Source organism: Anarhichas minor, unplaced genomic scaffold (genome assembly GCF_050575085.1).
Source record: "Anarhichas minor isolate MPS153535 unplaced genomic scaffold, ASM5057508v1 ptg000018l, whole genome shotgun sequence".
Lineage (NCBI taxonomy): Eukaryota > Metazoa > Chordata > Actinopteri > Perciformes > Anarhichadidae > Anarhichas > Anarhichas minor.
In genome coordinates this window covers 5,181,972-5,196,220 of record NW_027466464.1, presented here as the reverse complement: position 1 = coordinate 5,196,220, position 14,249 = coordinate 5,181,972, and the positions used below count along the sequence as shown (strand labels likewise).

The 14,249-nt window shown below is 43.1% G+C and overlaps 1 protein-coding gene across 1 annotated transcript in view; it reads right to left on the bottom strand.

The window, feature by feature from the left end:
- The window catches only part of zranb3 (zinc finger, RAN-binding domain containing 3), a 63,699-nt gene that overhangs the window by 17,461 nt on the left and 31,989 nt on the right, over positions 1–14,249 (bottom strand). The window contains exons 14-15 of the mRNA XM_076094293.1: positions 10,968–11,168; positions 5,908–6,035 (exon numbers count right to left, since the gene is read on the bottom strand). Coding sequence (XP_075950408.1) covers positions 5,908–6,035; positions 10,968–11,168 — 329 coding nt within the window. The remainder of the gene's footprint in view (positions 1–5,907; positions 6,036–10,967; positions 11,169–14,249) is intronic.

Sequence of the window (14,249 nt, the reverse complement as noted above, 5' to 3'; positions counted from 1 at the left end):
ACCTGTAATACTTATGACCTTCCCATCGGCCTCAGCAGTACTTGTGTTTAGTAGCAATTAGCAAATGTCAGCATGCTAACATTCAAAACTAAGATGGCGAACGAACGCAGTTAACGTTACACCTGCTAAACTTCAGTCAGCATGTTAGCATTTTGCATTGAGAGCATGTTAGCACACTGACGTTAGCATGTAGCTCAAAGCACCGCTGGGCTCAAGTACAGCCTCGCAAAGACACTAGCATGGCTTTTGACTCTCAGGGGCTAATTCACAAAAGGTTTGCTCGTTTTTTTTGCAGCAGCAGCTTAACCTGCACAAACAAGACAAAGTCTGAGAAGAGGCAGGATGCAATGACAGTTTAAACAAATAATTTCTTCCCTCTCACTCCACCAAAAAAGTACAAATTGCACGATTTTATGGCCGTGTTTGCACTTTAATATCATTAGCGCAAAATCTTTTGTAAATCGGACCTTGAGACGGGGCAGATAGCGATTGCAAATGACGCGCAATTCATGGCTCTACAGCGGCCGCAATCCATTCTTTGTACATATGAGAATGAAATGTGTGGAACAGGTTGCGGGTAATAACACACTGTCACTATTGAGAAATGGGAGCCTCGATTGTTATAAAGTCTTACACACAACTGAGAACAGTAAGAAAGAAAAAGTACAAAGAAAGTAGTCATTTTGAAAATAAACTAAACTAAATCATAGCACCAAAACTGTCACTCTATAATTAAGAGCCAAGGAACCAGGTTTATAGCGTTTAATTAGTTACATTGTGTTCGGCACCTCAACTTGTTTTACCTTCAGGTATTTTCAGCCGAGCAATCACATTCCTAATGACTAACTTGCAGAACTTATATACAATTACATCCAAGTTCTGTAATCTGGCCGCATACTCTTTGTTTCGGTTGCCATGGTATTTTTTGTGGTAACCAAGGAGCTTGTTAGTGATCTCACTTGTTTTTTATTCTAATATATGTACACTTTGAAGATAATGCTTCTCCTGTGACAGTATGCATGCATTAGTAACACAAAAATAATGAGGGTTTTGTGCAGAGTATAAAGAAAACGGCATATACCCACAAGAATACACCTTGCTGTGATTATGGGTAATCACACCGCCGCAGCTCGGAGGTATCTGCAAAATAAATAATAATAAAGAAAATGTTCCAGCTTATTACTGCTTCATTAGCACTAACTACTGTCAATTTGAAGGCCGAGAAGCCACTTACACTCGGTGTTAACTTCACTCGGGCGACAGCGACTGTGCCAAACATCAGGGACGTTTTTTACAAGAAAGAGGCCGAGCAGAGAATTTAGGTAAAAGCTGCAGTACGGATTCCGGCTAACCCAGAGCTACTTGAGCCATGGACACGGCGGACGGAGAGAGGACAGGCAGGAGAAAAGATTAAGTTTAAAGGTTAATACCTGCCGGCAGCTGACACAGGGATTTGAAAGATACAAATCAACATTAGGACGTTTTTTTTTTTTTTCTGTGCCGTACCCTCGGTGCACAGAGGCCCACGTGTTTATTTGGATTATGGCAAAATAAATATCATGGAGACTCAGGGGAGCGGGTTGTGCTGTTGCAGCATGAAGCAGGAATTAGAGCCTTTCTAGATGAGAGTGAAAAGAGGGGCACTATCCCCAATAATGTTCCACAACGATCAGTATTTAATATTTCATTGGGTTATAATGAATTAAACTCAGATTTCATCTCATGTTTGGGACAAATAGGACAGGATACGGAACTGGCACAAATAATAATTCTTTAAAAACAAAAACAAAAGGTTAATTACTTTTCATATTTCAGGCATACATGAATTTCATAAAACTTTTCATAATACAATGTATGTGTTACGTGTATATTGACAGGGTTACTTTAGCAGGAAACCAGATTAATTATTTTTTAGAAGTTAAGTAGCATTCAATGTCGCATTTTTTACTGCACAGCTCTCATTTAAAGACATCTGCAAGCTCAAGCTAGCTACATATATGGAATTCAAGCGATAAAAGGAAGCTGCTAGCATAAATAATGCTAACGAGGCTACATACAGTTAGCTCTTGCAGGTCGTGAGAAATTAACTGAGAGTTTGTCCCAGACCATCGCCAGGTGGCATGGCTTAGTAGCACAAAAGCCCCCTTCACATGAGTAATGTTAGCATTAAAAAAAAGGGAGTGACGTTAGCATGTAGGAATTTTCTGTTTGTTTGCATGTTAAGCGCATATAAACGCCCTTATTCTGTAAATTTGTAAGGATAGCGTGAACTTGCTGTGGTTTACCGTCGAAACAAACCCGACACTAGACACAAAAACTATCCACCAGCTTATTGAAATCCAGGGCTCAGACAAGACCGCTAGATGCTAATAGCAATGTGCACTCTGAGCTAACAGAAGTTCCCTTTTTGGGATATTATCCTATAACTTTTACTATAATTCTTGCAGTTTAACCCCTGATGTTTATCTCCAAATATTTGTTGTAGATGCTATCGTCTATAGATTTTTATGGATTTTCATGGTGTCATTTTTATTGAGTATTTCAGTGTCATGGCAACATATTGAGTACCCAAAAATATGGGGAGTCACGGGAAAGAATTTCAAAATAATAAGCACAACATAATGCATAATGAGGTCATGAACCCCACCCTTCAGCTATGCCTGGTGTTGACATGACACAAACCACCCAGTGACTCCTTGAGTAAAACAACAGTCTGATGTGCAGAAAATGGACATAAAACTCCTAATACTCTCAATATTTGTCATTCCAAACCCCCGGTGACAAATCATCCTCTGATTGTGCACTGAGCGGCCCCTTGTGAGACTTCTTTGCCTGGTCCAGGATTATCCCGATGTGACAGCTTTCCAGCCAGAATTCCTACAGTTTATCATTTAAACGACAGCGGGGGACATTTATCTCCGCGGCTTATCGTCTCAGCCACGCGTACGCGGCCACTTCTATTGCCGGTCTACTGCCGCCAGGGTAATATTCCATTGGTGATTCAGTTCAGCTCTCCGGTCCTCTCTATGTAAAACCCTCTTGTCTCTTATCCGCGTTAGCGGGGAAGGAATCTGATCCCTCATGAATGAAACAAAAGGGCGGTAAGTATCACAATCCGATCAATACAGTCTGTCGGCGAAGTGGCACTCAAGACGAGTGCTAAGAATGCACGGCAGCGTATTCAGAGTCAGAATGGGGCTAAACTATAGTTTGTCTTAGTCTAGAGTGCAGGAAGCACCACAAACGTCAACGAAAAAAGCCCCTGAAAGGACATTTTACATGATTATCTGAATGAAATACCAGGAGTCTTCACACAAAAGCTGAGAGGCCGCCTGCAGTTTGTTTAAAACATAACATGATTGTTTGCTGTAGGTACAAACTGTCTCCGCTTCCTTTTCTGGCTCAGTGCCGTCGTTGCTCTCTTGGTCAGCTCTTTCAAAATGGGCCGACCGATGGAGCTCGTTAGGGGTTTATCTACAAATTTATGAGCGGCGTGCGGTGCTCCGTCACTGCTGCCAGTGTTGCCGTTGCTCATTGCTTTTTGAACAGAGCAGCAAGATGTTCAATTGTTTTTTATGTTTTGAGCAATGTTTGCATCCATTTATTTTACACTGTTAGGTATGTCAAAAGCACAGAGAACATAATATTGAAGGGGCACTCTCGTGATTTAGTACTACAGTACACTTCCATAGAGTTGGGAGATGTGCAAAATACATTTTAAAAAATCGATGCCGCAGAGGCCAAGATATATATAAGACTTTTGGTCTCCAGCTTATGCAGCGCAGCCCGCATATTTTTTCTTTCGCGATAATGCACTATAATAAGTTACATTAATGTTATTTGCATTCATAATAGTGAAATCACCCGTTATAAATCAAAAGGAACACTTCCTTGTTGCTGGGAAACAAAAGGTGGACGGGTCAAGCTCAAAAACAACACTTTATCCTACATCTCCCATAATGCAACAAGACCCTCTCTAATTTGTAAACCCCCATGTCTGTCATCCCCACGTTGTAATGAAGGCTTTCTGTTTAAAAAAATGTCTTCAAGCCAATGCCAAGGTTACCCTGATGACATCACTATGACATCATCAGGGTTATTTTCTCAGACTTGACAAAAGCTCCTCCAGACTCTCCAAATGTATTATGGAGCTACTATCACAGGCTTGAGTACTACTTCCAGTTACAAGTAAACTGAACTCAATATGCAAAATTGGTGCACTGTGCCTTTAAATATATATAAATAAAAGAACATGAATGGATTGGGAGAGCTTCTCTTTCCCCTCCTGTGACTCCAACAGGCTCTTGTTCCTCTGGTAACAAGACAGGAGGCAGTCAGGGTTAATATCAAGCATCAAGGTTATATTCGGTAATTTCATGAACCTATAATGACACGACGGAGCATGCTTTTCAAGTCCATCAAATTGCCGCTTGTAACCGGACCAATTTGAGCTCTTTCAAATCACCATTACCTTCATTCTTAAACTCCGACCTTCTTAATGTTGCCAGCGACTATCTTCTCACATCTGTCCCGTTTGCTAATTGGCGACGCGTGATGGAACTGCACGTCCCCCGCTTTTTTATTCCAATCGCCGTATTGTTGTTTTGCAGCTCTATCTTGATAAAGAGATCTTGATCTCAGTGAGACTTCCCACTCCCCAAAAAATAAAAGAACTGCTGCTTTGTTCAGTGTTTAGTTGAATGTGACAGGAACAAGCTGGTGAGGAGCAAAACATCGAGTGGGTACATGCCCTTTAAGTTTTACTTATTCTTACTGCTTTGAGACCCGACATAAACACCATTGCATCAGAGGCTTCCGACTTTCATTTAAAAAGTAAAAAGAGAGTTAGTAGCTTCAAATAGCTGCACGAATAACAGTTTGAAATGGAATACCATGGGTCATGATTTCAGGCATTGTTTCATACTAAAAGAAAAGAGGAGCATCATTACGACATCCGGCTTTCTCTGAATGGGAGAACAAATTAAATGCAGCTGCTTTTGAATTCATCACTTAGTGCGAGCACGTCGTGTTCACCACCAACGGCGACTTGAGTTTGTAGACTGTGAGGACGGATTTGGTGAATGTGGTCACAGTTGACCTGAGAAAAAAATAAAGATCACGTAGAGTGGCTTTACAGATGGAATCCAATATATTTTTTGTTGTGTAAGTGTGCGAGGCTTTCAGTAACGCTCAGTTAACACTTTCTTTCCCCATTCGTTTCAGGCCTCGCGGCAATACAATGTGTGTAGATATTTGTTTTCTTCATGTGGTATTTTCTTTTCTTTGGCCCGGATTCAAATATTGCACACTAGTTGTTTTTTTACTCTGGTCTTCTCCTCAGGCAAGAATGTGGTTTACTTAAGGAAAAGTGAAGGATGTTGATACTGTACAATGAAAAACCTGTTGATGGGAGTTATTGAAGGTAAATTACTACATTGGCCTTCAAGTAACATAACAAACATGCAAGTTTTGTAACAGAAGTCACACGAGAGGGAGGAGCTAAGTACAACCAACAACTCTGACATTATTGTTAGGCAACCAAAATGTTACAATGAACTTTCATGAAGTGGAAACACACTGTGAAAGGGTTAAAGCCGTAAGACGGGCAACGCTTGGTAGCGACCAATCACGAGGTATCGACCAATCACTGTGTAGCCCCGCCCTAAAGCATCCCCTGCTTTATGGTCTGTTTGACTCTAAATGGACCATAATGTACTAAATGAACATCATGCTGTATTGAAGAAGACTTGAAACTAGAGATTGAGACCATAAACTCATGTTTACAATGTTTACTGAGGTAATAAATCAAGAGAGAAGTAGAGTCATTTTCTCATAGACTTCTATACAACCAGACATCCGAGTCTAACCGTTATCCAATATGCACAATCAAACGGGTAGATGCGGTACCTTGGAGTACAGATATATCCGGTCTGTGTACTGGCTGGCGCAGAACTGCAGGCCCGGGTAGGCGGGGCCGGCGCCGCTGGCGTCGTCATCATCAGCATCGGCGGACGGAGACGCCGCAGCTCTCCGTTCTGCGGGCAGAGAGGAAGGAAGGAGGCCGGCTAATATCTCACTGAGTATATATTATTGGCTTATTATTGGCTTTCACAGCTTTATTGGTACCTCTGTTTGCTCCTCTGGTGACGCAGCCGCATTAAACTCCGGCAGCTTTTCCACATTTATTACACGGAGCACAATATTGAGGAGATATGACATTTGTAGCACATCATTAAAATGTGTACTTAGCGCTCGATATTTAGCTTTATTGCTTTCAAACACTTGATTATAGAATCGGAAATGAAAACAGTTGAGTCATTATCTTTGACATTTACATATAAATAGGATTGGAAGTCGACTTTGCTTCTTACCATCAACGGTTGATATAACAACCAACCTACACGTGGAGGTCGAAACATTTCCCGTTTTATGTTTGAAAGCAGCAGATTGTTTCGAACGGCTGGAAGATGAATATAGAAAAATATAAAAATATAAGACTGATATCTTCAATTACGCTTCAATTACGCTTTTTTTTTTAAAGCTAGTGAGTTTCAATCATTTTGAATGTGCCTCATCGTCAACAGTGGACAGAAATGAGCATGGAGTAAAGACAGAAAATTGGACCTGATTGAAACACTCGCACCTGACGCTGGTTACTGGTCTTAGCGTCAGTTTCTGAATAACTATCAGGTGACAGAATGAGCCGTGCATTTGTGGAATCACGCTTCATTTGTGCTCTACAACACCTCCCTCTAGGTTGACGTTTGGTCCAACACACAGGCGCAGGGTTCAATTTTTAAGCAAATAAGGCTATTTTTCCCGGCGTGCTGAGCTGCGCCTTTAATGTTCTGTGAAAGCCTGCTTCTTTGACAGAAACACCCCAATTTACTCCTCACGTTTGTCTCTCAGGAATATGCCGAACAGCAAGGTGGGAACGCAGCGAGGGAGGGAGGAGAGACGGAGAGCGAGTGATAAAGTGACGGTCGCAGAGAGGGTCATTAATGTCGACCATGTAGCTCGCTCATCCTGCCAGCATCTAGCAAGAAAAGGTCAGCCGGTGGGAAATGAGAGCGCCGCTGCTCGACCACGCTTCATTTAGACAATGACCTATAACACTCTGATAATACTTGCCTTAAATCACTTCGCATGGCCAGTTGTCTGCCGGGCCCGCGAGACTGTCCGTTCGATGTGCTAATGGGGGGGGGGGGGGGGGGGGGGATACTGAAGCGGGCTGACGTCTGTGACACAAGACTTTTTCATTGAACAGGCGCCACCATGTACCTGGTGGTCATGGGACAGAATCGGCTTCGGGGATTTTTTTTCCTAATTACGAGTTCTGGGATCTGACGTGGACACACAATGTTCTGCCAAAGTTGGCTTATTTCAAACGACAGATCTTTTCTCTGTGCTTTTCTCACTGGTTTGCAGTGGGCGGGGTTTAGTAAGCCCTAAACAGACACGATTCACTCATTCTTTTAATATTTAATTTCGAAATCCCAACTTAATTATTCCGTTATCCTTCGAAAACAAGCTTTGTTATCGGTAAAAACTAGATCATTAATTCGTTTTCACAAGAAAACAAAAGGTTGTTTGATTTTTATTACTTAAAATGTTGGGGTCAAATCATCCAACGGTAACTTTATTCAAACGGCACAGATCGAGCCGATGGTGATGGACTTGGTTGAAATAGATGAAGGATACATGCGTGACTACGTTCTGTTTTCAAAATAAGGTGTTAACAAGGGTGTATGCAAAATACATAAATGGAAATAATATTAAACTTGAGCTGAAAATGTACAAAGAAACAATAATGTCCCTTTCGGGCTTCCATAGCATCAGGCCTTTAGTTTACAGTCTTACATTAGAGGCAGGCTTTTATTTCTGTTTTACCTGCTGTGTTGATATATTCAGCATCAACTATATTTCCACATCACAGCACTACTATCATCTAACACTCACCACTACTACTTTTATGATCAGTAATCTACCTTCATTGAAACTCAGTACTTCCTGCACAGATGGCTATTATTTGAGACGTCCGCTTTGAATTGAGAATTTACCGTAGTTACATTCCTGCCGCTGGTTTGCCTAAAATTTGCGTTGCAGTTTGATGCTAAAACTTTTTTTTTGTTTAAAAAGGTGATATCATCACGTTAACTCATTTCCTCTCCTTGACCTATCCTGAACAATGTCCATATTTTTCATTTTTATGTTTGCCGCCCTCATAGGTGCAATTTCCCTGGGTCTGGTACAAGCTGTTCTGATCTCATCCCGGATTCAGCTGGAATGGGCCACGCAAAAGCATTTTGCAGGACACTAGCGTTTTACAAAATCCCATCTATCTGTCCTTCTACATCTGTAATGAAACCTAGCAGCTCTGCAATGTGCACCCTATATTTGTTGTAAGCTGTTTTTTTCCCCCCCTTCCCTTGTTTGCAGTGGGGGGAACGCGCCAGCTGCATTAAGTGGGCCATTTAAACGATGGGGGCAATTCATCTTACAAAGCCGTCTTATTAGACTGTCACTTACACAGTATGAACAGTGCCTTCAAAACACCCCAAGGGATTTATTTTACTGCGAGAAAAAGAAAACAATGCCTAATTGGACTGAGTCATCTCATCTTCTGCAGGATCGGGGGGGGGGAAATAAAAAAAGATATGGGAAAAAAATAAAACATTTCCAACTGCACACTTCAAGTGTGAAGAGATTTGGTGCAGCTGATGCTGCTGCAACGTTTGAACTAACATAAAAGGAAAAAAAAACTTGTATCCATGTTGGAATGTTTGGGTCATGCAGATAGATGAAGAGACAGACAGTAAGGAGAGAGAGACGGAGAGGTAGAGGAGGAGTGATTGCCTGTCTGTGCTGTGAGGAAAGTAATCTCAGAGCAATCAAGAGGTGGGGGCGGCCGACAGCTCTGCGGTTTGCCTTCTAAAACCACGGGCAGGTAGAGGAAAATCATTAGGCGCCGCTTCTGACCCCATAGGTCACTTTTATTAGACAACCGCTGTGTTTTGCACTAAACCCACGCTGCCTGAGACACAGTGGCAAAGGTATGCAACGAACAAACTGACTAACCATCAACAGGATGGATGGATGGATGGGCAGAGACAGATATGCAGGCAGGCAGACAGATAGACAACAGACAGAAAGATAGACAGCTGCATAGACAGATAGATGGAATGGACAGAAAGTTAGACAGATATAGACCGATAAAAAGACGACAGATAGAAGATAGACAGATAGATTGATAGCTAGCCGTCTGTCTGGCTATCTGTCTATCTATACAGACAACATAAATTAGACAACAGATAGCTAGACAGATAAAGTTAGCTGTATAGACACAAAGATAGACACATAACTATTTATCTATTTAGCTAGTTAGCTATAGCTAGACAGATAGAAAAACAGACAACAAAACGATAGACATAGCTAAGGTAGCTACAAAAGACAGAAAAATAGACGACAGACAGCTAGCTAGTTAGCTAGCTAGTTATATACACAGAAAAAGATGAGAGCATGATAGATAGGTGGCTACATAGACCGGAAAAAACACAACAGCTAGCTAGCTAGCTAGAGAGTTAGCTAGCTAGTTACGTACTCAGAAAAATTGACGTCAGAATGATAGGCAGGCATCTAGCTAGCTCGCTATATAAACAGAACATGACAGGCAGACAGGCAGAGAGAGAGCGAGACAGATATTAGTTGTCTCCAGGGAAAATAACGTGTCTAAAGGGGAGGTGGGGGGCCAAGTTGGCATCCAGCAGTGTCTCTTTAGGGCTGCCATTTCTGATCGACAGTGAAGCTTTTATCTCTCCCCTAGAGTCGGTCTAAATAGAGGGTCTTAAAAAATATAAGAAAGCGTAGCCTTTCGCTCACATTTAGTATTTCTTTGCCTGTGAGTAGGGTGGGTGGGGGGCGGCACAGGTAGCCACGGAGATGGGAAATTAACCACTCGACGATCTCTGGCCACTAATAGATGTCAGGGTGTGTGTGTGTGAGGCTCTGAAAGGAAAGGAATCGGTCAAGTTGTTACACACAGATCTTAGGATGTTAAAGGCTAATAGGGGTTGATAGCTTGCCTGTTAAATGGCTTGTGCAATATTCCTTCCGATGTTAAGTATTCTACGAACAGGCTTTAAAAACAAAATAGCCCTGAACTACCATCAGCTCAGTTTCATCCTTCGGTAACTCTGACCCAATATGCCTGCACGATTTCAGAGGAAACACCCAGGTCACAGGCTTTTCTTAGACTCTGCTAGTCTGGCAATTTTTTTTTTCTTCATATTGCACACTGTGTAATTAGTTCTTTGTAATTAGCGCAATTTATTGCTTTGCGTATCCCTTTGAGACGCAACTACTTGAACACAAAGGTCTTAATTTGCAATATTACACACTATGTAATTGGGAATTTGTTTCTTCACATCCCTCGGAGACTTGCAGACATGTACACGTGTAACCAGCGTGGACGGGGAAAGCAGGTTGTGTTTCAAGGATAAGCTGGTGTCAGGGGGGGGGGGGACTTGTACCTTTTATGTAATTAGACCCCAGTCCACTTTATTAAAAAAAGAAACAGACAATCAGAAGCTCATCAGTTGCCCTACCGGACAGCGATTGAACCCGAAACCCTTGTGTGTATGTCAAGCTGCACTCCGGAGATAAGTGAAGTTTTACTCAATATCTCCTGTAGCTTCCTGAGTGCAGAAATAGGCAATAACCCCAACTAGATACTAATAATAGTAAGCATAATAATGGCCAGCCCCATATGGAATGAGATCTAGTACCTTATTGGTCTGAAGTGATGATATTAAACAGGATTACATGGGCAGGTGACAATGCGGCACTAGCCAATTTCCCTAGATATGAAAAGGAGAAAATTGCAGGTGGGATTACTCTGTGTGTGTGTGTGTGTGTGTGTGTGTGTGTGTGTGTGCGACGTGGTCGCCTCGCTCTCTCTGATTGTTTACCTTTGAGCTGCCGCTTGTCCTCCTCCTCTGCTTCTCCCAGTTTCTGTTTGCCTTCATCCTCCTCCTCTTTCTGTTTGTCTTGGCATGGTTTTGGACTCCGGCCTTTTCCCCGGCTGAGCTCCGGCTCGCTGTCGGAGCCGGAGAGGACTACGCCCGCCTGGCCCCGTTGGGTCGCGGGGGGTTGCTGGGGCCCGGGTGGCTCTGAGCCAGAACAAAGAGAGGGAGGGAGGGAGAGAGAGAGAGAGATGAAGACGACTTTATTGGCCGAGCCGCACAGAGTAATCAGACTTTGAGGAGTTTCATTCCCTGGCGAGACATCCATCATCTGAAGAGTGTGACAAAATGACTGCTGACATGAAAGTAAAACTCAATATGGCTCATTAGTGGTGTTATTAGCTATCATAAGTCCTTTACTGACGACGTTATAAGATGCGATCGTGAAAAAAAACAGATAGACGTAGGCAAGGGGTGTAGTGGAATGTCTAAACGCATACAACTGTGCATTGCTCAGCAGCACGTTGGCAGTGAAGCAGAGGGCTGCAGATGAAACACCTGCCACACACATACGCCCCCCCCCCCCTCCCCACCACTTTCCACCAGCTCTTCAGATCAGACAGTCAATGTAATTTGCCGTGAGAATAAATTACGTTTGTGTCACATTGTTTTGTTAATTGCCCGCCTGCATCATGTGCAATTAAACCTAAACAAAAATAATTGGCGATCGCTGCATCTGCGGTGGCGCTCCAGCTGGGCCGCGGTGAGTGGCGTTCAAACAGCTGATGGTGGCGGAGCGCCAATCGCAGCTCTGGCTATAAAAAAAAGAAATCAGCCCACGGCACCTTGCGGACCGGCTAGCGAGCTCGTTCTGCTGTCAGACCATTTCGGGTGATTTTCATTCACACCGATTGTTAGAATTCTGTGAAGGTCAGGCAGCAATCTAAGCCACAAAAATGTTAATGGATGCAAGGATTATGCCGTTGCCATTCATAGACTGCATATTATTTCAAATTTAAGCGGCGTTCTGAGGCACAAACTGAGGGTTCACCAGTACGAGTACTATTTTCAAGGTAAAGCTTACGGACAGATTGGCTGCTAAAGGCATGAAGACAATTATCTATAACCGAACGTAAATGTCACTTTCAGTCTGAACAGAACTTCTTACAGAGAACTGCCACGTTTTGTATTTTTCTCTCTCCCCCAACTTTCCTAGTTAAATATAAATCACATCCTCTTACAGTATTTGTTGAACTTGAGGTGTGAAATCTAACAAGACAGTAAGTTGTGAGACTCTGGGACGCAGAAGGCTAATTAGTGATCCTGCCTCTCCGTGGCTTGTTTCCTCAAAAGGCCAGCCTCTAGTATGCTCCCCACAAATGTCATCCGAGTCTCCAGGGTTCCTTGCCCCACCGCTGCGCCCCCCCCCCCCTCCCTTCGCTAACAAGCCGAGTGAGACCGCAGAGAGACGGCTCAATTTGTGTTAAGCTGTCCCCGCCGAGGAAGACGTTAACGGGGGAAATCCTACAGGGCCGTGCCGCGACTTTACCAGTCAGCCCCCTTGCCCCCCCCCCTCCAATCAGGGCCCCATTTATGTCTGTAGTGGCTTGATTAGGTTCCAGAATTGAGTCTCGATTCCCGGCGCACAAACATACTACGACACACGAACCCTACGTGTGGGCCGGTCGTGAGCTTATGAGGAAAGAAATCACACTTCTTTTATTGCAGCCTGCAGGGAGTGAAGCAGCTGCAGCCTGTGGCACAAAAGAAAAAAAAGAAGAGGACAAGAAGAGGAAAGTACTTTGTCCTCACATGAAACATTTGTTGTTAAATGCTAAAAATCAGCCAGAAAATAAAAATCTGGACGATGACAGAGTGCTAGCCGAGAGATAACCAAATTGCCCTCTTCCTGTATACTCTCTCACGGCAGGTGCCGCGAGACAAATTGCTGGTCTGCTGGTGAAAAAAAAAAAGAAGCTGAAGGATTTGAACCGCCGCCCACGCTCTCCTGCCCTGAAAAAAAGCTGCAAACACAGGGAGCTCAACACCGCTGATTCAACCTGAGAGCGCACGGTTGAGCTGGAGCTGTCTCGGCGTTTACTAAAATACACTTCGGGAGAGCCTTCTCAACGAAGCCCACCTGAGATGTCCGACCCCGTCACATAAAAGGAGCTTATAATGCGTGACAGTTTGATTAAAAAACGGTTCTTGATTACTCGGGGATGTGGCACAACAGTGATTCAATTTGTGTCCAATTAATGAAGGCTGTTGTAATTTGGTAAGTTCCCCTCCCTGCCACACAGGTAATAGAGTGCCAACACCTTCAGATGAAGAAGACTTTATAAAAGCAAACACAGCTTCCCACCAAAGATGTCTCCAAAATTAAAAATAATTTAGATTTCATAATTTAACCATCCGCTAAAACCCCTCCACGGAACAGCAATTGTTTGATCCTAGTTTAGCAACCGTGGGCACGGCGGGCCTGTTAAGGATTTCTCAACATGCCAAAGTGGTGTTCAAGCGGCTGAAGAAAGAGCTATACTCTATATATAAAAAGGGTTTATATATGCCCTTTTTTAGCTTTTCAAAAGGCAAAAACACAAGAGCAAAGGTATAAGGAATGATTAAACAGTGTGTTCACCTGCTCAAACGTAAGCTATGTTAGACATTAGCATGCCCGGCTAACTACATTAGCAACCTAGCAAGGCTAAGGCTAACTACATTAGAAAAATAACTGTTCAGGACTGAAACATGCACTGCATGGGGACCAAATTACTTCATCAAAGTTTACAACGTTAGCTTGCTTTTTTTGGTATAGGAGAGTTTGCACTAACTGCTACAGCTATTCCGGTCAAACCTCTAGCCAAAGATATCGTAGGGTTAGTCCCCAACCTCAGAGAAAGAACAAAACTTCAAAACTTTCCATCCTAAAAATCGCTCTCATTTCCTGCATCTCATTCTGGTACATTTCATTCTGGTACAAGCACCTCATGGTGCAACAGACTAATATCCCTCTGCATGCTGACTTATTCTTCCTCTACAGCTGCTGTTTTGTTGTGTTTTTGCCATGCTGCTCAAATCCACAGACAAGTGAAGGCCACTTCTTCTGTTCCTTTACTTTGAATGCGACACCAGTCCGTGCGGCTGTGATTCTCGGCAACGCGTCTTAATGCCGGTGACAGAACTTTCCTTCCTGTCGTTGTGAGAAATCGTCGCTCTTTAAGGGATAACATCTCTCATGTTGCGCCCCGGAGCTGATTAGTTTCTTACATTGCCACGCGCTGAGTA